The 27,084-nt window shown below is 43.0% G+C and overlaps 1 protein-coding gene across 1 annotated transcript; it reads left to right on the forward strand.

Moving 5' to 3' along the window:
- Window positions 1-701: 701 nt before the first annotated feature.
- LOC310771312 (uncharacterized protein) lies at window positions 702-27,084 on the forward strand (the record flags this gene model as incomplete). Its single annotated transcript, XM_083663953.1, has 12 exons — window positions 702-752; window positions 3,237-3,425; window positions 3,916-4,032; window positions 4,142-4,210; window positions 4,785-4,973; window positions 6,575-6,691; window positions 6,835-6,903; window positions 9,250-9,342; window positions 10,014-10,054; window positions 17,740-17,845; window positions 21,892-21,963; window positions 27,044-27,084. Coding segments are annotated over 12 exons (1,154 nt in total), but the record flags the coding sequence as incomplete, so codon positions are not given.

Here is a 27,084-nt window from a genome sequence, read left to right on the forward strand (position 1 = left end):
ACTTTGCCAATGTTTTTAATGTCATGTGTTTCTATTAATGTATTTTAAAAATATTGTGGGGCCGGTAGTAGCCTACATGTCTCCAATTCAGCTATTAAAAAAAAAGGAACATACAGCCAGCCATGTGATTATTACAGTAATTTTGTTAATAGCTTCCCCTATTTTCCATTGTTTATCTTCCAGCGATAATTTAGCTATAAAAAAAAAGTAACATACAGCCAGCCATGTGATTATTACAGTAATTCTGTTAATAGCTTCCCCTATTTTCCGGTGCCATGGCACTAGTCCGATACCTTACAAAAAACTACAAAAGACTACAAAAGTGCCACTTCCGGCCGCCAGGGGCCGGAAGTGATAGCGAGCGCTATGGTTGCTTTGCGCACCACCCATGACAGCAGCGCAGAAGAAGACGAGTGTTTCTAGCTGATTCATTTTGAAGAAATTAGACCTGGGGTTCAGTGAGGGATTAAACATGTTTATTAGTGGCGCTAGTATTTCTACATCATCCGCGGAGGTTCACACAACCCTTAAGTACCCGTAAGTACATTTGAAATTTCATTTGCGAAACTTTATCGAGTAGTTAGAACAATTCTGCAGACGGAGCGACCTGTTTAGGCTACATCGGCGGTGTACTAATAAGGGACTGCGTAGTAGCGTAAGCTATGTTAGCAGTTCCGAAAGGGGCAAAGCATTGTCCTGAAATGGCGACAGAAGTTATGAAACGAGCCATAGTGAAGATACAATTACTAAAGGTAAGGTTATCGAGTCTGAGCGTTTCTCACTCATACTGAAGCGCCCGGCTAGCGGGGTAGCCAACAAGCTACCAGTTTAATCAGCAGCATTTTGCAGTACTGTATTTAAATGCTGCTACATGTAATGAAAACTAAGCTTAAGCTTAAGTAGGGACACTCTGGAGTTAACGTGACGCCACTTACTGTACTTACTGACTGCTGTAGGCTACAGTAAGTACAGTGGCGTCATGTTATGGGGCTAGAGTTAACGTTACTCCTGCTGTTTTACTGGGGGTCGGAGCTCGCTCTCTTAACGCCAAACTCAATGCCAAAACCTGTCCGTTTACTGTTGTCTTGCTTGTCACTAAGACAAGTGCTATACGAGGGATCAGCCGAGCAGTATTTTGGTAAACAAACCGCGTCACTGGGTGGCAACGGCAATGGAACCTAGTTCCATTAGCGCCAAGTGGCGCGAGGCGTGAGTGTCTGACTCTAGCCCTGGTGTGACAGCCTAAGTTTATTTATTTGTTGGACAGGCACAGTGGAGATTAAAAGATGGTAAAAAAGCAAAGAAGGGTAGTTTTCATCCGCCGGAGACTTCAGTGTTTCATTGTGGAGTTGTTGAATATGCGGACAGAAGTGCACAACAGCTGCTGCAGGAAGTAAACAACAATCACACGCACAGTAAACAACAATCACACGCATGCATATTGTATGGAGACAGGATAGTGGAGCGACCAGTAGCCTGTACTACGAAGCTAGTTTAATGCCTTATCCGAGTAAGTTTGAGTTTAAACCTGGTTTAGCCGTACTACAAAGCAAGTTAACTTTCAATCACCATGGCAACTGACGCTGCAAAGCTAACCTGGTCGCGACCAGGTTAGCTTCAGAGGATAAGATCAAAATCCATGACAGACCCATATAATCGGCTCTCTGGAGTCACTCACCGTTCATATAAGATCGCCATATGAAAAATAGATTGCAGTCAACTGAGAATATAACAAGAAAAACATTTGTGGCTCTGTAGGCTACATAATTAAATTAAGCCTACTTACCACTTTATGTCTTAACAGCTCAACGATGCGTGGAGAAATATGATCACTATTAATCACCGCGGCGCATATCATGAATGGACCCTCAAATGGAGTGAGGGTGATATTCTCCTACATGCCAGAAAAGCCTATACATATAATATAGATATGGGATAAATATGGATAGCCCCAATACTAAATATGCAGGCTATTCTTGCATCTTTCAGCTCGAACTGTGTCCTGTAGGCTGTATGCCAATATATGAGCAAAAATAGGCTAGTTTTTATCAATGATAACTATGCTCGCATCGTCTCAATTCAGTTCAGCAGTTTTCTCTTTTATAGTAGGCTATTCTAGGCTATTTTATATATGAATTATTCGATCAGTGCAACCACACACATGAGTGATAGAGATCATTATTCATTGAGCATGCGTTTCTAAATCTATGGTCTAAATAGGCTTACAGATTGTGGAAATGTATAGACTGAGATTACACATTTAGATTTGTTGCTGCTGCCTGTATCAATGCAGCTGTATCAATCGCTGATCAAAGTAAATCAAATGACTGATGTGAATACAAGCTGCTGCTTTAGACAGCCCTTCAGCAGACTATCCAACGCGGATTTTCATTCTGACATTAAATCGCGGATACATTAAATATCCGCTAAAACTCTGATCATGCACTGCGCTTCATTGAACGAGGAAATGGGTGTGGAAATGGGTGTGGGCGTGGATAAACTCAGCTGTTCATAATGTGATTGGCTGGCGCACCTCTTTCGCGTGGACGCGCGCCTGTGCACGAGCGAAAAACGTGCGCGTGCACAGGCAGATCCCAGGTCCACTTACCTAGTAAAAAACCAGCGTCGTAGTATCAGTTAACTAGATAGCTTTGATCCTGTTCAGTCAAACCAGATCAAAGGGACTTATCGCGGATCTGTTAAACTAGTTTCGTAGTACAGGGCTCAGTTAGGCTGTCACACCGGCTAACTTTGTTTACTAGTAGGGAAATATGCATATTTGTAAATTGAAACAGAATCTGATAGATTCCTTTGCTATCGATTTAGCAGTTACTCTCCCTTCAGGTGTCATCCTGTATTATCCACAGATTTTTCACCTGCCTGTTGATCTTTTGTCGTTTATCATCCTCATTTCTATAATTGATCATTTGGTCGAAATCTGTGATGTCTGTGGTAGTCTGCGTCATGTCCGTTGTTGTAGAACTCATTAGCAAAACAACTGTACATCAACTTGTGAATTTCTTCCTATTGAAATGTTGCAATTGCAAGTGTGAGACACTGTGTGTGTGTGTGTGTGTGTGTGTGTGTGTGTGTGTGTGTGTCTGGGGGGGGTTACACATTTTGTCGACATTTGTCGACTACAATACTTGGTGACAGATGTGCCAGGGACCTACGGTTTTAAGATATCAGTATGTTTTAATGAGAAAATTCATACGTACTCATCTCTCCTTATCCAGATTCATCTGCAGCCTGCCAGCTCGTCTGACAGCGAGGGCAGTAACGCTGGCGGAGGCAGCGAGGAGGAGGAGGAGCAAGAAGCTGTGGTGCCTCAGAAAGCTGACTCGGCAAGCGAGGTGGATTCTGATTCCGGAAGTGAAGACAGAGGAAAGGGAGGAGCAGTGAAGCGGAAGCTGCCCCCTGCTAAGGTAACTGTAGTCTTTTAATTTCAGACAGTGTTTAACAGCCATCCACTGACAAGGATATCTCTTAAGATCACTTTATGTTTTGTGACTGAATACTTTGCTAAACAGAAAATCTGAAATATAATTTAGCAGTAATACACAAGAGGGAATTCTTTAGCATAATTATGGGTACAACAGGGCACAAAATAGCACAAAATATACACACAATAAGCACAAAATATAGCTGAGTACCATCAGCAAAACTGAAGTTCACATAATAGTAATAATAACCCATAATTGCTTGATAGAGATGATGACAGTAGTTGGCATAGAAACCAAAAAGCATCAAGAGCTGTACTTAATAGGAATGATCAACATGGCTGGACTCATTAGATTGCTGACTGAAACAACCTGTTGTATAATGAATCCTACTCCATTTTGTACAGATTGCATGATGCAAAATAACTATGTTGGTGCAGTTGACAATGTGTCATTTAATCAAATCCCATTTTAGCGGGCCCCTCCCCCCAAAAAGGCCCAGGCCTCATCCAGTGACAGAGATGGAGAGGAGAGCGGATCTGAACCAGAACCCTCCCCTTCAGAGTCTGAGTCTGACAAGAACAGTGACCAGGTCCACACACACACACACACACACAGGCACAATGGGGGCTTTGAAACTAAGCAGACCACAAATTAATATCATCTTGTGTGTTGTTTTTTGTTGTTGCTTTCCCCAATAGGACTTCATACCAGGGAAGACATCTGATGGAAAGCGTCCGAAGAAAGCAGTAGGCAGGGGGAAGAAGAAGGTGAATGATTAGGGTCAATCATCTCCAAGGGAACATGAGTTTTGAAGCGTAAATGCGAGCCCTAGAAGTAAAAAGCTCATGCTAAGCTAATCCAGAACTACCGTACACACAGTGTCGCATAGGCTTCCCCGTCACATCACCACTCAACCTGGAGTGTTGTTGATGTGTGTGCTGCTGTGCACTAATTACCCCGGGCTGAACCAGGTGAGGGAAAGACAATTTCGGTGTTCGTCCTTTGAAGTGATGACGCTATTGACGTATAATATCCCCGTCAACTCAACAGTGTAGTCTCATTAAGCCGTTTGCTAGCTAGCCGCCCTTTTAACGGCACGTAAAAGCTGCAAAACTCATAAAAGTGGTCCTCATGTGTGAAGATTATCCCGCTGAACACTGGTTCGCGTTTGATTAAGCTTGCGTTGCCCAGAGACCTTATTTGAAGCATCGCGCCAAAAACCCATTCAAAAATCCCATAGGCGAAAACAGTGAAGAACCCGGAAGTGTTAGCATCGATGTTTTCCGGACTCCAGTATGTTTTAATGAGAAAATTCATACGTACTCATCTCTCCTTATCCAGATTCATCTGCAGCCTGCCAGCTCGTCTGACAGCGAGGGCAGTAACACTGGCGGAGGCAGCGAGGAGGAGGAGGAGCAAGAAGCTGTGGTGCCTCAGAAAGCTGACTCGGCAAGCGAGGTGGATTCTGATTCCGGAAGTGAAGACAGAGGAAAGGGAGGAGCAGTGAAGCGGAAGCTGCCCCCTGCTAAGGTAACTGTAGTCTTTTAATTTCAGACAGTGTTTAACAGCCATCCACTGACAAGGATATCTCTTAACTCATTGAGTGCCAGCCACTTTTGGAAAACGGATGCTCCCAGTGCCAGCCCTTTCAGAGCGTTTTCAGTGATTTCTCGAGGCCCACAGAATATTGTGTGATATTACTATGTAAACACCGAACACGCCCAAAGAACGATGAGACTCTATTGTATCATCAGCAAAAAAAAGTTTATTGATATCATTTTCCGTTCTTTAGTTATCAGCCGGAGAAGCTAGGTTGTTTTCAGCAAAAACAGACGTTTCAAACTAGAAGCTGAGATAATCAGCCTTTTGTGAAATGAAGCATTTCAAGCACATCACTGACTCTGAAGCTAATATTTTCTGATGTAGTGACACCTCAAAAATAATTTCCTTCAATAAAACAGCGAAAACAAAGGAATTTCTGTTTGGCAAAATAATATTTTTTAGCTGCAACCAGCAGCGCTGGTGCGTGCGCAGACCCTACACCTTCTTGCTGGTCTTGCTTTACTGCTGGTGGGCATCAGATATTCTAGCTTGTGTTTGTAAATCTGTCCATCGAGCCTCCTGCTGTCTGGGTCGGTGTTGTATGGTGCCCTGCGTGCCCCACCCCCCTCAACTGCACACTCCTCCGTGGGAGTGTCTCTGGTGGCTCTCTGCTGCGTTTTCTCTGCACTGAAAAGTGCGCTACGCCCAGCTTTTTCACAGCGTTCCGCCGTTTTTGTCGCCGGCTCCCAGCTGAGAATAATGTAACTTTTCAGAAAGACGCTGGTGTCGGCAACTAATCATGTGGATGGGCTATCGCAGCGGAGACGGAGGGGCTCAATTGTGGCAGCAGATTGGCTGCTGTTCACAGGCACAGCTAACGTTATGCTTCATGCATATCGATGCATACCGATGCGGTTTCCGTTTCCCCATGACTTCTTCTCTGTTTTTTCCTCACCTTTCTCTAATCTGGAGAGCACTGTCGCCACCTAATGGGTCCGTAAAATAGCTTTTGCACATTCGACATCCCCCATACTTTCACAGGAGATGCATCAGGCTTTGATCCACGTCCCACCGTCAAAAAACGCAATTGACGACTTTAGTCGTCATTGGCACCCTACGTTACTATTTGAATTGACGACGATAGTCGTCATTGGCACTCAATGAGTTAAGATCACTTTATGTTTTGTGACTGAATACTTTGCTAAACAGAAAATCTGAAATATAATTTAGCAGTAATACACAAGAGGGAATTCTTTAGCGTAATTATGGGTACAACAGGGCACAAAATATACGGTACACACAATAAGCACAAAATATAGCTGAGTACCATCAGCAAAACTGAAGTTCACATAATAGTAATAATAACCCATAATTGCTTGATAGAGATGATGACAGTAGTTGGCATAGAAACCAAAAAGCATCAAGAGCTGTACTTAATAGGAATGATCAACATGGCTGGACTCATTATATTGCTGACTGAAACAACCTGTTGTATAATGAATCCTACTCCATTTTGTACAGATTGCATGATGCAAAATAACTATGTTGGTGCAGTTGACAATGTGTCATTTAATCAAATCCCATTTTAGCGGGCCCCTCCCCCCAAAAAGGCCCAGGCCTCATCCAGTGACAGAGATGGAGAGGAGAGCGGATCTGAACCAGAACCCTCCCCTTCAGAGTCTGAGTCTGACAAGAGCAGTGACCAGGTCCACACACACACACACACACACACACACACACACACACACACACACACACACACACAGGCACAATGGGGGCTTTGAAACTAAGCAGACCACAAATTAATATCATCTTGTGTGTTGTTTTTTGTTGTTGTTTTCCCCAATAGGACTTCATACCATGGAAGGAATCTGTTGGAAAGCGTCCGAAGAAAGCAGTAGGCAGGGGGAAGAAGAAGGTGAATGATTAGGGTCAATCATCATGAGTTTTGAAGCGTAAATGCGAGCCCTAGAAGTAAAAAGCTCATGCTAAGCTAATCCAGAACTACACACAGTGTCGCATAGGCTTCCCCGTCACGTCACCACTCAACCTGGAGTGTTGTACATGTGTGTGCTGCTGTGCACTGATTACCCCGGGCTGAAGCAGGTGAGGGAAAGAGAATTTCCGTGTTCGTCCTTTAAAGTGATGACGTTATTGACGTATAATATCCCTGTCGACTCAACAGTGTAGTCTCATTTAGCCGTTTGCTAGCTAGCCGCCCTCTTAACGGCACGTAAAAGCTTAAAAACTCATAAAAGTGGTCCTCATGTGAAGATTATCCTGCTGAACACTGGTTTGATTAATCTTGCGTTGCCCAGAGACCTTATTTGAAGCATCGCGCCAAAAACCCATTCAAAAATCCCATAGGGGAAAACAGTGAAGAACCCGGAAGTGTTAAGGTCCTTACACACCGAGCACGTTTTTTTCGTGCGATTAATTCGCACGTCAATAATATTTTCCGAACCTATATCAGTCAATGCAACCGTGCATACCAACGGCGAAGTTTCGCCCAGCGTTATTGCGGTGTTTATCTTTTCGAACCACGGTCGATTTTTCAGAAATTCGCTTCCGACGTGTTCACATCTGTGGCTGTGATTGACAGGTGAGTCAAAACTCGCATCGCAATTTCATGCCGTATATTCGCATCGCTCTTGGTGTGTAAGGACCTTTAGCATCGATGTTTTCCGGACTCATTTCTGGGGCTCTCTATTTAGCTTTTGCGCTCGTTTAACGCCGCGCGCAATGCAAGTTGGGGGCGGGCACAAGCGCATGCCTGTTATAATTGTACTGGGCATAGGCCAAAGCAGGCGTTTCAGTGCTAAAATGTGGGGATAGCATGCAATTACTTTGCGCTAAGAGCTTTGAAAAGCACCTCTTAGCTGCACTCTTAGGTGCTAAAACACTCGCTGCGCTTGATAGCACCATAATCTCCGCGCTGTGCAGTGCAGAAACGTCATTGCGCACGGACGTGCCACCTCACCCCAGGCCATCAAATTCTGCTGCTAAAATTGGGTAACCAGCAGATTATTCGGTGAGGCAATCAACTATAATTACTGAGAAACCTATCACATCGCAAGGAGGGGTTATGGTAATTGAATTGAGAAAACGTGTACATTGTAACCTACGGTACTTGCATTAGGCTATTCACCTACTGCTATCCCATAACCCGGAGGGTCGTTGGGACCACAGCCAATCTGTCACTCACAACCTCTCTCCACCTCTCTCTGTCCTCGGCACGAGTTGTTAGGAGACTGTTTTAATTAAGTCCACTGTAAATCCTCCAATCTTTTCTTTTGTCTCAGCCGTTTACCCGCTGCAAACACGTTTCTATTGTCCTACCCCAGTCAACAAAATAACCCGAATTGCATCAGAACTCAGATGTTTTTAACAGGTATATGATGTGATGGTGTCGTTATGAGATAGGGATAATATATACAGTCAATAGGCCTACACCTATCCAAATTACGCATGGGCAGAATTACAGCATGCCTCACGCAAACTGTACAGGGAGTGCAAGACGGGAATCTGGTTTGAATGTAACGCCCAGGCCACAAGAAATCTGTTGGAAAGCGTCCGAAGAAAGCAGTAGGCAGGGGGAAGAAGAAGGTGAATGATTAGGGTCAATCATCATGAGTTTTGAAGCGTAAATGCGAGCCCTAGAAGTAAAAAGCTCATGCTAAAATAATCCAGAACTACACACAGTGTCGCATAGGCTTCCCCAGGCTGCTGGTATAAGCTCTGCCATTGGTGGCGTCCATTTCAGTCGCCAGCGAAAGAAAATCCCTTCCTGCTCCCTGCAAGCTCTGTCATTGGCTCCAACCCGCTCTGACTGATCGGCACAACCATATATGGATTTCCTTTCCGCTCCCTCTGTGACGAATCTGTCGATCTCAAATGGCAGCGCCGCTGTGAAACCGCGTCAACAATGCTAGCTCGTTGCTATACGCTGAAAACGATTGGATCCACCTTTGTAGGGAGAGCGTCTGGTAAGCGAGACTAGGTTAAATCAAACAAAGCATTCCCCCCCCATTATTCCAGAGTGGAGATCTACGCTGCCAGACTCAGTCTCCCGGAAGGGAGGGAAGTCTGGCAAGCAAGACTAACAGTGCACTGAGCCACTATACCATCCTAAATGGTTACTCCATATAAAAAGCATTTAATAAAAAGCCAGACTATTGAAAATGTATTGTGAAATGTATATCTATACACATAAAAGAAAAGTAAGTTTTCTTAGTTATGAATCTTCTGTGTTTGTTTACTACAGGATATACGTGTAGTACTGTCTCAATATGAACTGGAGCGACTGGAGAACATCAGGCAGAACCAAGCCTTTCTGTCTTCCATCAACCTTTTGCAGGTAGGTAGTCGTGGAGCATGGGATGACCACACACACACACCTACACACATCCAGAGCACTTTGGTTTGTGCAACCATTTACCTTGACTTGCACAGTGCAAGTAGAGATGTAACGGTATGAACATTTCACATCACGATTATCGTGAGCAAAATTATCACGGTTATCCTATTATCACGGTATTCGTAAAAAATTGCTGAAAATGTTCAAAAAGTACTGAGAGACTCGGTGAAATCATTTTACAACGTTTTATATTGAAAACTCAGATCCAAAAAGGATTGATACACTCACTGAAATCAGTTCTCCAAGGCTGCACATTTGCATCTGGGAGACTGTTGCCAACTTTGATTGATGATGGACAGTATTTACCATGTTTTTCAAAGCACTGTAATCACGGTACCGCGGTTTTAATAATAATGACATTTTTAAACTGTCCAGTTATCATAAGGAATTTTATCACGGTTATGATTAAAACCGGTTATCGTTACATCCCTAAGTGCAAGTCAATGGTTTAATCCCCACATTTTTAATCAAAAATTTAATTAACGAGGACAATGCCATCCACCTCCTCATCCTCCTTCAAGACGCCCCTTACTAGTAGTGACCAAGTAAGTATCTTGCAGTCCATGAATAGATATAACGGGGGGGTAATAATTGCTTTTCTCTGTCAAAAGGCACGTGAGGATCTGAAGCAGTCACAGCGGCGTCCCATGAGGTAAAACTGATGAACGACTGACTACTGATGAGAACGTTTGATTGAATTCAGCAACGGTTTTCTGAAATAGTGCAGGGGATTCCTGGCACGACTGGGAACTGCAGTGTGACTGAACAGGTTATGAATTTATCTGGGACCATTGGCCATACACACAGTCATAGTTGCCTTGCACACACAACGCCAGCCTACTCATGCACAGGTCATGGCATCACTAAGCAAGAAGCAAAATGTGTAGGAGTTCAAATTGTGTCTGTGTCTGAAAGCTTGCACTGCATGCTGCCTACTAAATAATATGAAATGTGAACACAAAAACATAGCCATCATATAGTGTAGTATGGTTTGTCCATAGGGCTGGGCGATAATTCACTATGATCATTTATCGTCTTTCAGTGGAATCATATTGTGATGATATATGGTGATTTTGGGATATTGTGACAATTCTGTCTCGATGATGACAAGCAAATTTTACTCACTTTACTCAACAAAATGATGATTTCTTTAATGAATATTTTTTAAATATTTCAAATTTTCCAGAGCCCGACCCATATGTCGGTTGGCCAATATTAACAGCCGATATTGGCCTATCACACACATATCCGTATCGGCCGGCATATATGTTGTGCTATATGGCAGGAATTGTTTATTTCTCTTCAACTGGATTTAACTAATCTTTGCATACATGAGCCATAGAGATGCAAATATTATTATATAAAAAAAAATGCTTTTGACATGCATTATGTGACGTCTGTCTTTAGGCCTACTCAACAAGTTAACTCATTCATGGCCAGTTTAGGACTGCCAATATTTAGCTCAGGCCAAAGATTTTCATAATTGTTGGTCATCTTTCAAGACCCACAGTAAATTATCTATTAGCACCAAAGTGATTTGCAATACCTCAAAATGAAGATGTACGTCTCTGGGTTCACCAGAAAGAAAAAAGTGAGCTTTTAGCATGTTCTGTACTCTACTTATAGCCATTTATATACACCCTGTTTTCACCAAAAAGGTCTCTCTGAGAAGAGAAATTGGAGAAAAAGGCATTTTTGTAAAGGACACAATCTCAGGCAGAACTCGCTCTCAATTCTTTTATTTTGAACTGTATTGACATCAGACATGTAAATATTATTCGTTATGACACAAATGACAAAAAAAAATATATATATATATATATGAAGTGCTTTTTTTACATTCAACAATACAGTTTACTCAGTGTGAGTGAGTGTGAATGTGTGTGTGTGCGCGGGGCCCATGTGTGTCTCTTTACATTACATTACATTTCGTCATTCATCCCTCGGCTTTCCACTCGACAAGCTTTGTTCGTTACGTTACGTTACGTTGTATCCGGGTCTGAGTACTGCTGGCGTCTGTTGCTGTGACTGCCGCTTCTGCCCGTGTCCTTACTTTTCGTTATTGTTAGCTGTTCGTGTGTTTATTTTGTTTTGTTCTGGTCCACCCGTCCTCGTCCGTGTCTCTCTGTCCTACCCTCCCTGCTGTTTGATCATTCCCGTTTTCCTCTCGGCTGATCAACACGTCCTCACCACCCTCTGGATTACCCGTCAAACTGATCGATCATTTCCTCATTCCTCCGCTGATCAACACATCTCTGGATTACCTTCTCCCGTTGGATTTATCATTCCCTCTCACTGCCTGGACTCCTTCTGCTTCGCCCCTCCATGACCGACCCGTTGCGTGCCATTTCCTATCGCTGCCCAGCCGTGCTACGCTGCGTGACCCACGGCCTGGGAGGCAGTCACCACTACCTCGCCATTTCGTGGGCTCCCGCCACCTCCGCTAGCCATCTCTGCAGGTGAGTGATTGCCACCCCGCTTTCCCTCACTGCTGCTGGAGCTGGTCTGTCACCATGGCACGGCTGGGCTGCCCCGCCGCAGGGGCTCGTTGTTGTGTGACGTCAGACAACTGATTCCCAGCCTAGTGGGGGAAGATTGAAACGCCGAGGGGCGTTTCAATGGCGTTTCTCTACTCTGCAACAAGGAAGCGTTTCTCCGTTTTCTGTTCTTTCCTCCTCCTCCATTTCAAAACAACAGCCGCGGTAGTTGTTTGATCACGTGTTGTCGGCTTGCCTTTGAGGCCAGGGACCTGATACCATGTCACAGGCTGTGGAAGTCTTTGAACTACTCTAAGCACGAATAAAAACAAAAACACGTCAAACACGTATTTGGCTGGGAGGCAAACTCCTGATAAGACGTTAAAGACGTATATGGCCAGGAATGAGTTAATCAACCAGCCAAACTTCCTGCATTAGCTGTCATTGTGCTTGTAGAGATGCTGCATTTCAACATTGTATTATTTACAATGAATACTGTCGTATTTTTGGTGCTAATTTTCCCACCCTGGACTTTTTGCCTGCTTGCTTGGCTTTCTTCTTTCTCGGTATAAGCGGTGAAAGTAAAATTTCACCTTTGTGGTGTTAAATCATTTCAGCAAAAATGAGAAAATAGCACATAGCCTAAATTGACGATTAATCTGTTATCGATCAAATTCTTAACGACAATTAATCGATTGTCAATTAATCATTTACATCCCTAAGCCATATTGTGATATAATGTATAGAGATACCGGGGGAAATCGTTGTGATTATTGTGATAATGATTTCAAAGTGCTCCTCAACCATATCACCCATCCCTATCTGTCCCACATTATTATTACAGAGCGTGCGCTCCTTCCTAGCCTACCGTGCCTCGTCCTCAATTTTGGTATGTAAAACCAAGAACAAACAAAAGGAAATAAGTGGATATAAAAGATTGTGCAGGTAGAGACAGGAAACACCGATGGGCTTATGCGAGGTCTCTTTACCTAAGAAATTAAACCAATATTAACAACAATTTCATCCATTATTTTCCAACCTACACCCTATTTTCATAACTTATTATGTCCAAGTAACTAATCTGAGCATTTTTTCTTAATTGATCCAATATTGACCAAGATGGCTTCAGCTGGAAGCCACGGTGCGCGCCTGCCTCGGCAGCCCGTGCATGTGCATGTACGTCCACTAAACAAGCTTATTTCTGCAACAGACAGGCTCACATTGTTATGGTAAAAGAGAGAGAAAATTAGCACTTGTATTTAGCATGCAGCAGCGTGTTCACACGAGCTAGAGCTGAGGTCGGAGAGGCATACGTGCACTGCTGCTGCCAGCTGAAGCCATCTTGGTCAATACTGGATCAATGAAAACAAAATCATCAGATTAGTTAGTTACATAAACACAAAAATAGTGCTGCACGATTTGGGGCAAAGGTGCGATATGAGATTATTGTGGACAATATTGCGATTTGTGATATAATAAATAAATGGTATCCAGCGATGTGCCGGTATGGGTTTTTGACGGTATGATAACCTTGGACAAAAATAAAACCGATTCACGGTATCACAGACTAAGGAACATAATACAGCATATATATTTTTATGCCTCCGCCGGCGATAGCCAGGCCGGAAGCATTATGGATCCGGGTTGTCCGTACGTACGTCCGTACGATGTTTGTTAACGCGATATCTGAGGAAAGCCTTGACGGAATTTAATCAAACTTGTCTCAAACATCGACTTGGACTCAAGGATGAACTGATTAGATTTTGGTGGTCAAAGGTCAAGGTCGCTGTGACCTCTCAAATGCCATTTTCCAGCTTGTTAACGCGATATCTCACGAATGCCTTGACGGAATTTCATCAAATTTGCCTCAAACATCGACTTCGACTCAAGGATGATCTGATTAGATTTTGGTGGTCAAAGGTCAAGCTCACTGTGACCTCTCGAACGCCATTTTCAAGCTTGTTAACACGATATCTCAGGAATGCCTTGACGGAATTTAATCAAACTTGTCTCAACCATCGACTTGGACTCAAGGATGAACTGATTAGATTTTCGTGGTCAAAGGTCAAGGTCACTGTGACCTCACGAATGCCATTCCCAAGTTCGTTAAAGCGATATCTCAAGAACGGCTTGATGGAATTTCTGCCAATTTGGCTCAAACGTCGACTTGGGCGCAAGAATGAATGGATTACATTTTGGTGATCAAAGGTCAAGGTCACTGTGACCTCTCCAATGCCATTTTCAAGCTTGTTAACGCAATATCTCAGGAATGCCTTGATGGAATTTCATCAAATTTGCCTCAAACATTAACTTGGCCTCAAGGATGAACTGAGTACATTTTGGTGGTCAAACTTCAAGGTCACTGTGACCTCACGAACGCCATTCCCAAATTGGTTAATGCAATATCTCAAGAACGGCTTGATAGAATTTCTTCTGATTTGGCTCAAACATCGACTTGGACGCAAGGATGAACTGATTCCATTTTGGTTATCAAAGGTCAAGGTCACTGTGACCTCTCGAATGCCATTTTCAAGCTTGTTAACGCAATATCTCAGGAATGTCTTGATGGAATTTCTTCGAATTTGCCTCAAGCGTCCACTTGGACTCAAGGATGAACTGATTATATTTTGGTGGTCAAAGTTCAAGGTCACTGTGACCTCACACACCCAATTTCCAAGCTCTGTAGCGCAACATCACAGGAGCGCCTTGACGGAATTTCTTCCAATTTGCCTCAAATGGCGATTTGGACTCAAGAATGAACTAATGGCGGAGGCATAAGTCCGCGTTGCGGTCCTTCTAGTTTATAATAAAATCTTTACAAATTATATAGCCATGTCCTCTTCACAACAATCCTGTGATATCGGTCTATGTTTGAGACGTTTGCCTGTCTCAAACATAGAAAAAAAGAAACACAACAGAAAAATATAAATTGCAGCACATGGGTTGCAGGGAGTTCCCCAAGCCCCGGTAGCCGGCAATTTCTCCGCCTACTGGCCTCTGGCCTACCAGTTACTTACACTTAAAAACACTGTCAAAAAAAGACAAGATACAACAAGATACCTGCTGAATAAGTGTCCAAATGTTCTGTCATTCTGGCCAATACTCCACTTCTGTTATAACATTTCAGTCTGGAATATGGAATATCAATGACTGTTCTACATTGAGGTAAAACATGTAAATAATAAACGTGTTGGTTTTGGATTTATTTAGCTTCAAGAGTGCATTGTTGTTCGTGTGACGCTCAACACTAGGCTATGGGAATCCCGGGCCACTTACTGATACTTATGCTTAAATTAATCCACTCATATTCTGGTTTATTTCAAGAAAAACATTTTGGCCAGTGGAAATTCTAATTGGCTGGTAACTTCTAGCAGCCATATTGGCAGGTGGTCAAAACTAATTTCAAGCCCTGCAGGGAGAGCAAGTGGTGACATAGGAGTGAGTGAGAAAAGGATCAAATATTGGTGTTTAACACATTGAGTGCCAAGGACGTCTGTGGACGTCCTAAAAAAAAGTAACGAGAAGTGCCAAGGACGTCTGTGGACGTCCCAATATCATAATTCATATTATTCCATAATTCTGCTGTTTAAGGTCGTACCCAGCCAGTGAGCATGAATCCCTTCAAGGGATCACACGGCGCCACCTTAAAAATCTACACGGCAGCTGCGCCACCTTAAAACCTTGGCGCTCAGATCCTTTACTTTGTGCAGGAGAAAGCCGTGATCAAAGAGGAACCGATGCATGCTGCAGCCAGAGCCATATAGATTGCTCTGTCTGCAGCTGACAGTTGGCTGCGATCCGTGCCCACAACTGAGCTCCTCTGCCTCTGTCTATCTGTCTGCATATAGTTTCTCCACACGATTACCCGCCAGAAAGGCAGCACCCGATGCCGAACAGCCAAACCTTTTCCTGCAGTCCCGTTTGGCATTTCCTTGTCGCGCTGGGATCCGCCGGGAGCCACCGTCAGCCGCCCGGCGCAAAAACGGAGACTCCGAAAATAGACTGTGTGCGTGTGGGGAGGAGTTTGCAGCTCGGGGGGAGAGGGGGGGTGGGGCATCAGAAAATATTAGCTCAGTCAGTGAATGTGCTTGAAATTAGACTAGCGTTAGTGTTAGACTAAAATGTGATATTGTAAGTTCTGATATTGTAAGTCGATTTGAATAAAAGCGTCTGCCAAAGGCCGTAATGTAATGTAATGTAATGTCTAATAATAAAAAGAAGCAGGAGAAAAATAATAATAATAATAATCATGAGTGCAAAAAGTATTCATAAAAGTGACTTTATCTTGAAAAGTAAAAAAAGACAGCAGAAAACTCTTGAAAGTGCTCTTCTTTCAGAGGCTGTCATTTCATAATGGAACTGTCTAGAAACAAAATTTCTTCTTTGAAAGAAGCAGGAGTGTCCAATGTTTCATTAGAGTCCAGCCCTGTCCATATAGCCCTAATAGAAAAAATTCTATAGCTGTTTTCAACTGAATGGAAGTGAATCTGGCACAGGCTCCAGACAATTTTACTGAAGCGCTGTGGCACTCAATGTGTTAAGACTGAATAATTACATCACAACTGTTAATTTAAAATTAGTTATTCCCCTAAACCTGACTTCAAATGCCCAAAATTTTTCCACGCCATTCGGCCCCCAACGCTTAGCAAAATCTGGGCCTCTGGTGGCGAGGACATTCCTGGGTTACGGCATGACAATATTTGTTCGGCCCCCGGCAACAATCTGGGTTTCTCATGTGGCCCCCCATGAAAAATAATTGCCCACCGCTGATCTAGCCTCTTAAATTGGTTCTCAAAGTGAACCAGATTCATGCATTTTAGTTTAGTTCTTACAGGGCGCATGGCCCCCCGAACCCCCCAAGAGGGTCCAAGCAAGGTCTACCCACCACAATCTCTCCAAATCCTGTGGGAAACATAGTTATTAGTATTTTCTCTCTTCTTAAAAATATACATTGCCTGTTTGTGTTTTGCAATATGGATATTGTTTTATTTATAATTAAATTGAGCATTGGGCCTTTATAAGAATGTTTATTTGTATTATTTCAATTGTCACACTCATGGATACATATTTGAGTTTTGTTTATTAATTGGGAAAAGGACCACTGGAACAAACGCCGCGAACATGATCCGGCTACTTTTTCAATCTGACTGGCTACTCAAAAGTTTGGGGAACTCTCTGAGGTTGTGTAAGATGGCTCAGACTGCAAAGTTAGTTACATGTCTGTCCAGTAATACAATGAGTAATACACACCCAGTTTATTTCTTTACAGATTACAGGTGGCCTAAAATGCCACACTCACGTGACGCAAGACTTTACGTGCAGACCCTGAAGGCGTCATGAGCATACTAGAGGTGCTGCTGCAGCTGCGAGTGTTTTCTCTGCTCTCAGCCCCGGTTGATGTCACTATATTCTTCATCACAGCGGCTCATTAACTGCTGTACACTTAAACATACCAACTTTCTCACTAATCACACGGCTGTTTACATGCTTTTCTGAGTTGTGTTAGCGATGGTTGCTCATGCTCCCTTGGTAAGATTATGTTAACGTTACGCATAACATTACTGTATATTTGCGGGAGTGGGAAAAGTCTCCCGCTAGTGTTGATGTCCAGTGTGATGGCAGAGAAACATGTTTATTTGCTGTGTAACGTTAGACGAGGCACACACACTGACACTTTTTTTAAATAATCGCACCCTTTTGGGGTTATGTAATCACATGTGCTGACATCGCGATTGCGATTCGATTAATCGTGCAGCACTACATAAAAATATACAAAATAGGGTCCAGGTTGAAAAATATCAAAATTACCCTTTAAGTGTTGTTCTTGATGTCACTGTAACACTACTTTTCATTGTGGCAGGTCAAAGGCTGCTGTGAGAGAAGTGCTGCCTCCTCGCAAATCCGTACGTCTCCAAAATAAACCGGCAGAGAGAGTGAGGGTGACCAGATCCCAGCCAACCTGCGAGGTAGTCTAAAATTGAGAGATATATATATATATATATATATATATATATACACATCACATCATAATATATATATATAGATATATATTTATATATATATATATATATATATATATAATGATGTGATTTTGCTTTCTTGATAATGAGAGGAAGGAGTGAACATTGTAAGCAGTGAACATGGTTGAATTTAAAATAAAGTACAATAATAATAATACAACCAACGTGATTTCAATATGGCTCTGGTTTCACATCAGTATTGTTCTATGCCTTGTTCATGTCAACTGCTTTCATATCAGAGCTCTGATGAGTTGGAGGAGGTGGTGTCTAAAAGGCATGTATTGAGGGATGTGTGTAGTTTTTCTTTTCATAGATCTAGCCTCTTAATTTTGCCCTCAGAGTATTTATTTTTTATTTATTTGTTTATTTGGACGGGACAGTGCAAAATTAATGAACACAGAAACCATAGAACAGATAATAAAACCTGGAACATAGTAAGTGTAAAAATTGCCAGATTTAGCACGAGGCTAATTTCCATCCGTTGTCCCCATAAAACAGTGCACCAAATTGGTGCATATGTAAAAAGAAAATTGCAGGGTGGGCATGCCCCCGGACCCCCCTCCCCCGCAATTATAAAATGTCTATCTAACATACAGAAATTAACATTTCTATATTCTCCCGTCTCCATGCTTTGCCCACTGGTTGATTCTCAACTGTCCCAACTCGCAGGCTAGGTAAATACAGTAAGCAAGCAACACATCTGACTAAAGTGTGTAGGCTCCAATAAAACAGGACAGGTTGCTGATATGGGATTGATGGCTTCTGTTCAGATATGAAAGACATGTTTGTGCCTTCCAACCATAGCATTAAGTACTATAGTAGTATAGCTTATACTGAAGTAGAACCATACTGTAACTGTAGTAGCCTAGGCTACATTACTGGTTCATTTGAACAAAACATTAAGAATAAGAGCAGCTTATGAAATTTATAAATGTCCTTTGTAGCAGCAGTGTAGAGACTAAATATCTGCAAATGACATCTCAAAGACAGGATGCTGTTGAGAAATATTTGAGGCTGTCTTCAATTGTGCTAAAACAACATTGGAGAGCTTTGTGCAAAGAAGATACAGGCCCACTGTTGCATTAATATTGGTATCCTATTTTATGGTTAAGTAGCCTATATTTGCATGACATAGAGCAGGGGTTCCCAAACTTTTCCGACCAAGTACCACTACGTACCAAACCAAATTCCCCAGGGACCACTTCCACTACGTAAAATAAAATGACGTATTTTTGTAGTCGGAATGCGGAAGTCCCGGACTTCCGGGTTCTTCACTGTTTCTGCCTATGGGATTTTTGAATGGGCTTTTGGCGCGATGCTTCAAATAAAGTCTGTGGGCAACGCAAGCTTAATCAAACGCGAACCTGTGTTCAGCGAGATAATCTTCACACATGAGGACCACTTTTATGAGTTTTGAAGCGTAAATGCGAGCCCGAGAAGTAAAAAGCTCATGCTAAGCTATTCCAGAACTACACACAGTGTCGCATAGGCTTCCACGTCACATCACCACAGCCAAATTCAACCTGTAGTGTTGTTGTGTGCGCTGCTGTGCACTGATTACCCTTTGCTGAACCAGGTGAGGGAAAGAGAATTTCCGTGTTCGTCCTTTGAAGTGATGATGTTATTGACGTATAATATCCCCGTCGACTCAACAGTGTAGTCTCATTTAGCCGTTTGCTAGCTAGCCGCCCTTTTAACGGCACGTAAAAGCTTAAAAACTCATAAAAGTGGCCCTCATGTGTGAAGATTATCCTGCTGAACACTGGTTCGCGTTTGAATAAGCTTGCGTTAACCACAGACCTCATTTGAAGCATCGCGCCAAAAACCCATTCAAAAATCCGATAGGCAGAAACAGTGAAGAACCCGGAAGTGTTAGCATTAGGGCTGCACGATTTATCGTATTTTCATCGTCATCGCGATATGCAAATGCGCGATTAACACATCGCAAAAGTCCCGTGTTATCGCAAAAAAAAAAAAAAAAATACCGGCTGAATAAGTGTCCAAATGTTCATGTCATTCTGGCCAATACTCCACTTCTGTTATAACATTTCAGTCTGGAATATGGAATATCTTTCAATAATCGTTATGACTAAAAGGCTAAAAGTAATCTCATGTGTAACAAATGACTGTTCTACATTGAAGTAAAAATGTAAATAATTAACTTGTTGGTTTTGGATTTTCTTTAGCTTCAAGAGTGCATTATTGTTCATGACCCTCAACACAGGCTTTGAGAATCCCGTGCCACTTACTGATACGTATGCTTAAATTAACACACTCATATTGCAAAATGAATTTAGGCCCTCACTGTAATACTTCAGAAGTTGAATTTGAAGTTCAGCATTAATACATTTGTCATTTTTTGTCTTAGATTTACCTTTGTGTGTTATTGCAATATAAAACTACATAATTGAGAATCGATTCTAGATTCTGGAATCGAGAATCGTTGGAATCGAGAATCGATTCTGGAATCGGATCGTGACCCCAGGAATCGGAATCGGATCGTGGCTTAGCCGGATCGGAGCACCCCCCCATTAATATAATTTTTTATAGCATTTTTTTATTCATCGCAGGTCATATCGTCATCGCAATATTGAACAGTGTTATCGCACATCGCAGCTTTTCCTCATATCGTGCAGCCCTAGTTAGCATCGATGTTTTCCGGACTCATTTCTGCGGCGCTCTATTGGTATTGGTATTTTTTACTGGGAGTAGCCTACTCACGGCTGCAGTAGTGTCGTTAAGTGAAGTTAACGAGCAGGCCGCTGGGTGCAAGCCCTGTGCTCTCTCTCTCGCGCTCCCTCTCTTTATCTCGCTCTCCCCCTCGCTCTCCCTTTCTATCTGCCTCGGTCTCACGCAAATGTGGGACATCGTCTCAATTTGCGGGACGCGTGAAAAGTGATGAAAATGCGGTGCAGTCCTGCACAAAGCAGGACATCTGGTCACCCTCACCAGCTCATTGGCCTTGTGGTCCGAGTGTCCGCCCTGAGACTGGGAGGTTGTGAGTTCGATCCCCGGCCGAGTCATACCAATAGTTAGAGAATTTTAGCAAAATGCTTGGACCATCTGTGAAAAAATTTACTACCAATAGCTTTCTTCACCAATGTGTTCTTATAGGTGTCTAGAATCACCTCTCAATTAGTGCAAACCCAAATCCTCGTGGAAAATCCTGATGATTATACACTGTGCTTTACATAACAATAACCAATATACCAATATCATATGGTCAGGGAGACATTTTTACTCAAAAATAATGTTTGGAATGGATTCAGCACCCCTGAAAACCCCTAGTTAGACACCCCACAAGTTCATTTTAGACTTTTAATTTTTATCATATTTTTCACCCAAGCCCTCGGGGCACCTTAACTTTGATTGGCTCTCCAGGATTTTCCACGAGGATTTGGGTTTGCACTAATTGAGAGGTGATTCTAGACACCTATAAGAACACATTGGTGAAGAAAGCTATTGGTAGTAAATTCTTTCACAGATGGTCCAAGCATTTTGCTAAAATTCTCTAACTACAAAGACTATAAAAATGGGACCCATTGCCTCCCTGCTTGGCACTCGGCATCAAAGAGTTGGAATTGGGGGATTAGATCGCCATATGATTCCCGCTGCTGCCGCTCACCGCTCCCCCAGGGGATGGGTCAAATGCGGAGAACAAATTTCACACATTGTGTGACAATCAGTGGGACTTTACCTTTACCCTACCTAGGCCTAAACCCATTGTCCTATGAACATGTAAGTGAATGACTGACTGCAATGGCTGGCTTCAATTCCCCATACACAAATAAAAACAATCTCACAAAACTTGAAGGACAGAAATGATAGCGTATACTAATATCATTCACTTCATGAGTGCTGCTCCATTCCCAAGGTTTAGTTTATTGTTTTTCTCTTGTCTTTTGCTCACTTTCTTTCTTTCTGTCTTTCTTCCTTTGTTGCTCTTATTTTGCTGTTTCTCCCTCACATGAATGTCTCGGTTGCCTAAGAAGCTGCCCATGGTTCCAGTGAACATGGAAGAGGGCAGTCGACTGCCTCCACAGCTGCTTGAGCTCTGCTCTGAGGTATGACTTTGCCTTCTACTTTCAGTTGTGCTGAGCTGGTGACTTTTCATCTTTTTTATTTTTCAGATATTATGGGATTCATATGTTTCATGTTCATCACAGCCCTGAAATGTAAGCTCCATGTTCAATGTGCCATCAACCTGGTGGCTCTCTAGATTGTCCTCACATAGACTCAGTTCTCAGTCTCTATATCTGCGTTGGTCAACCAGAGATGGAACTTTCTCTCGGCTTTCCTTGTTAAAACTGGGTGGAAACAATTTGAGAGTAAAAAAAAACTGCATCGCAGAACCAATAGTGCGGCCCTTCGTGCACAAGGGGCGGTGACATGGAGAAGTCGTGTGCTTGTAAACTGATCAAATGGAGTCAAATAATGTAATGTTGCTCGGGACATCCATTTGTACTCCTATGTACATGTTGTGACTCGCGCATTCACCATATTATGAAATAATAATGTGAATAAATATGAGAAATTATTTCGAAGCAAAATACATGGTGGGAAAATGGCACATGGCAACCAAAAATGGTAGTCCCAGATGTACTTTCCCACCACCAGCACATATAAAATAATAGCTGGGGCTAAAACATGAAAATTATCATGTTATATGGTGGAAATTCCACATCCCAATCACCACCAAAACCTAATCAACTGATCCTTGGGCAAAGAACTAATTATCCAGCAAATTTCAGACAAAATTGTTAGGAACCTCTTGAGCAAACATCTCATTGTCATTGTCAAAATCTTGCTAGCAATCAGACAGAGGTGAAAACCTAACCTTCCAACTTTGTTAGTCTGGAGCCGAGTGCACCAGCTGGGCGTACGCCTAGGTGTAACGCTACGTCCGACGTAGAACTCAAAGTTACAACTAACTTAATTTTATGACTAATGCACATGTAGTCTTAAGCCCTGTATGTGTTGCGCCTGGGTGTAACTTTTACGTCTGGTATGGAGCAGGCGTAAAAGTTACACCCAAGGTGTACTGACTGACAGCTGTCTCATCTTGATCTGCGCTGTCGGGACTGACAGCTCTGTGCTGTCAGTGCGGTTCAGTCCTGTGATGCGGGGGAATCTTCTAAGAAAATATCGATTGATATGTGTTGTAAATGGACGTTTTGGGCGCAGGATCTCCGCTTGTCGGCGGGTTTTTAAAAGCTAATGCGTCGGAAGATCTTTCCATTTCCTCCTGACTTCGTCAACTGCCCGCAGTGCGCAGTACGCCATCGCATTCAGTACTGAATGCGATCTTCCATGCATCTTGTTTCTGTTTGTTTGTGTTGGCGCTGTTAAATTTAGCTGTGAGAATGTTTCTATGCTTTGAATACAACTCCATAAGTTTGAGCAGAGTTGGAGCTGTCTCGAGCTCGTCTGAGAGAAGTGTGTTGCTTGGCAACAAGCATGTATTTACGTGGATGCGCACGTCCGCAGCCTAAAGACCGGGCGCAGCTACGACCATGGTAAGTCAGTCTTGGTGCACTCGGTGTAAATTCAAATCACAAAGTCGGGCATAGCTAAGACCGGCGTAACAGTTAAGACCTACTTTTTTATGCCCAGCTGGTGCACTCGGCTCAGGCCGGTTGCACCAACTGGTCTTACGCTAAGTCGGTCATAACTTTATGACCTAACAGCTACGCCGGTTGCACCAACACAGCCTTCTTCTCACTAAGACCGGGCATAAATATTACGCCTATTCCAGAGCAGGCCTAAAGGCCTAAACATGGTCGTCCGTCCGCCTCGAATTGGAGCCGTCTCGCCTTCTGCCGGCGCCAGCTAGCCCTACATGCTCGGACGCCACTACGCCCTCCCTCCCTCCCTCCTGTGGAAGCTCCGTGTGAAAATGGCGGAGATTGTGTGCCAGGCAGTCTGAATGAAATTGAATGTAACGTTCCCAATTCTATGTATTAAATTCTAAAAAACGACCCTCAACATTTGGGAAGGCTAAGCCACACAACTAGTTCGTTATAATCTAACATCATGCTTTGAAATGCGACTTTACGACGATAAGCCAGGTCAACGGCCAATCACAACTCTCCTGCAGCTGACGTCACGCACGTATCGTCGCCGTGAAGTCACATTTTCGAGCAGCCCCCGTCAGCCGACGGCGCCCCCTCCCCGTAGGACGGCGCTCCACCCGCCGTCATACGGGGAGGGCGGGGCGAGGCTCTGACGGACGACCATGTTTAGGCCTTAAGGTGCAGTATAGTGACAGCGCAGCTTGAAAATGGCACGTTGTCTTGTGTATCGTCTCTACAATGAGCGGGCATTTAGACGGGAGAGAGTAATTGGGGACAGAAGCAATCCATTGGACATGTATAATGACGAGGAGCTGATTGAGAGGTTTCAAACTGGCAGATGGGGGGGGGAGAGAAACGATTCAACTTTTACTTTATGCTATGATTAAATAGCACAACATTAACTCATTGAGTGCCAATGACGTCTAAAGACGTCAATTCAAATAGTAACGTAGAGTGCCAATGACGTCTAAAGACGTCAATTGCGTTTTTTGACGGTGGGACGTGGATCAAAGCCTGATGCATCTCCTGTAAAAGTATGGGGGATTTTGAAGGTGTATAAGCTATTTTACGGACCCATTAGGTGGCGACAGTGCTCTCCAGATTAGAGAAAGATCCTCTTCTACTGCCACCCTCATCATCCCCCCATCCAGACTCAAAACCTTTGGTGACCGTGCTTTCTCCCGCGTCGCACCCCGACTTTGGAACTCCCTCCCCCAGACTGTCCGAGACTCTCCCTCACTCCCCACTTTCAAAACCCGACTTAAAACCTATCTGTTCTCCCAAGCTTACAACCTCCCCTACCCCTGACCACCTCTAACAAACCATCACCATCCGCCCCCCCATCCCCCCCCCTGCCCCTCCCTCCTGTTATCTTCCTCTCCTCTGCTTCTCCATATAACCTGGCCCTGAACCGCCACTGTTACTTGTACCTGTTCCCTGTATCTGTTGCCTGTTACCTGTATCTGTTGCCTGTTTCTGTTGCCTGTCTGTTGTTTCTCTGTTAAGCGACTTTGGGTCTTGAAAAGCGCTATATAAAATAAATGAATTATTATTATTATCATTATTATTAAAAAAGAGTAGAAGAAGCCTGGGGAAACGGAAACCGATGCATGCTGTAACGTTAGCTGTGAACAGCAGCCAATCTGCTCCCACAATTGAGCCCCTCCGTCTCCGCTGCGATAGCCCCTCCACATGATTAGTTGCCAGAAAAGGAGCACCCGACACCAGCGTCTTTCTGAAAAGCCAAATCATTCTCAGCTGGAAGCGCTGGGAGCCGGCGCACAAAAACGGCGGAACGCTGTGAAAATAGGCTGGGTGCAGCCAGCGCACTTTGAAACGTGCAGCAGAAAATTCGTGCAGCAGAGAGCCACCAGAGACACTCCCACGGAGGAGTTTGCAGTTGAGGGGGGTGGGGCATGCAGGGCACCATACAACACCGACACAGACAGCAGGCTCGATGGACAGATTGGCAAACACAAGCTGGAAAACCTGATGCCCACCAGCAGTAAATCAAGACCAGCAAGAAGGTGTAGGGTCTGCGCACGCAGGGGCCAGCGCTGCTGGTTGCAGCTAAAACATATTATTTTGCCATCAAAATTCCTTTGTTTTCGCTGGTTTATTGAAGGAAATTAATTTTGAGGTGTCACTACATCAGAAAATATTAGCTTCAGAGTCAGTGATGTGCTTGAAATGCTTCATTTCACAAAAGGCTCATTATCTCAGCTTCTAGTTTGAAACGTCTGTTTTTGGTGAAACCAACCTATCTTCTACTGCTCATTAGGGCTGTCAATCTCCCTCTATAATCAAATTCGAATTTCAGTGCTTTATACATTTTAATATTCGAATTATATTCGAATATTTTAATTAATTTTTAATTGAATTCAAAAAAAAAAAAAAAAAATTTGGTCTGAGTGAATTGTTGTCTTCTCTTATGTTATGTTCTGATTCTAAATATAGCTGAATCTTTGGGTTTGACCAAGTAAAACTTTTTCTAAGCATTTTACCAAATGTAGATGGAAAAGTGAATGGTGGATGAATATTCAAAATAATATTAGGCTTATCACAAATAGTCCAGCAATGATGTTTATTTAAGAAAACATGTTCCTTGTACAATGTACATACATTCATTGCATTAGAAAATAGGTCAGATAACCAGAGCTTAGTTAATATTCATCAGTGAAATAATTGATAATAAAAAAAGACACAGCCTTTGTTTGAGCTCCTTATCAATAAACAAATAAGTAAACTTTGCCAAAACAACAATGAGCCATGAACAAAAAAAAATCAGTCACGTATTGCACTTAAGAGCTACAGGTTTACATTCAGTATAGCAGCTTCAACAGTCAACTTCAGTTAACAATGAATGAACATACATTTTAAGAGCTACAGGTAGGTTTACATCAGTATAGCAGCTTCAACAGTCAACTTCAGTTAACACTCTTTTCTTCAAGTATGTTGTCAGAACTTGTCACTGTTCTAGTGTTCTAAAAAAAAAAAAAAAAAAATCGTTTTAAAAAAATAATAATAATCGAATTTCGTTCATAATTATTAAATTCGAATAATATTCGAATATCAAAATTCGTTTCAACAGCCCTACTGCTCATAACTAAAGAATGGAAAATGATATCAATAAACTTTTTTTTGCAGATGATACAAGAGAGTCTCATCGTTCTTTGGGCGTGTTCGGTGTTTACATAGTAATATCACACAATATTCTGTGGGTCTTGAGAAATCACTGAAAACGCTCTGAAAGGGCTGGCACTGGGAGCATCCGTTTTCCAGAAGTGGCTGGCAGCCAATGAGTTAATGGTTTGTAAAGTGTAATTTAACCACCTGCCCACTCAGACATACATCGTGAAATGTGGCTTTCACATGGACGCGCATCGCTACGACCGGCGTAGTTAAGACCAGACGTAAGCCCTGTCGGTGCAACAGGCGTAAGTCCACTCTAAAGACTGGTCTTAACTAAGACCAACGTAGGAGTTATGACCAGGCATAGTTAAGACCAGTTGGTGCAACCGGCCCCTGGTCTATTTGGTACATTTTTGAAATTGTGTAATTCTTTTCACAGGACCCCACAAAAGAAGAAAAGATGCAGCCTGATCTGAAAGA

The sequence above is a fragment of the Poromitra crassiceps genome (genome assembly GCF_964638095.1).
Source record: "Poromitra crassiceps genome assembly, contig: HAP1_SCAFFOLD_512, whole genome shotgun sequence".
Classification (NCBI taxonomy): domain Eukaryota; kingdom Metazoa; phylum Chordata; class Actinopteri; order Beryciformes; family Melamphaidae; genus Poromitra; species Poromitra crassiceps.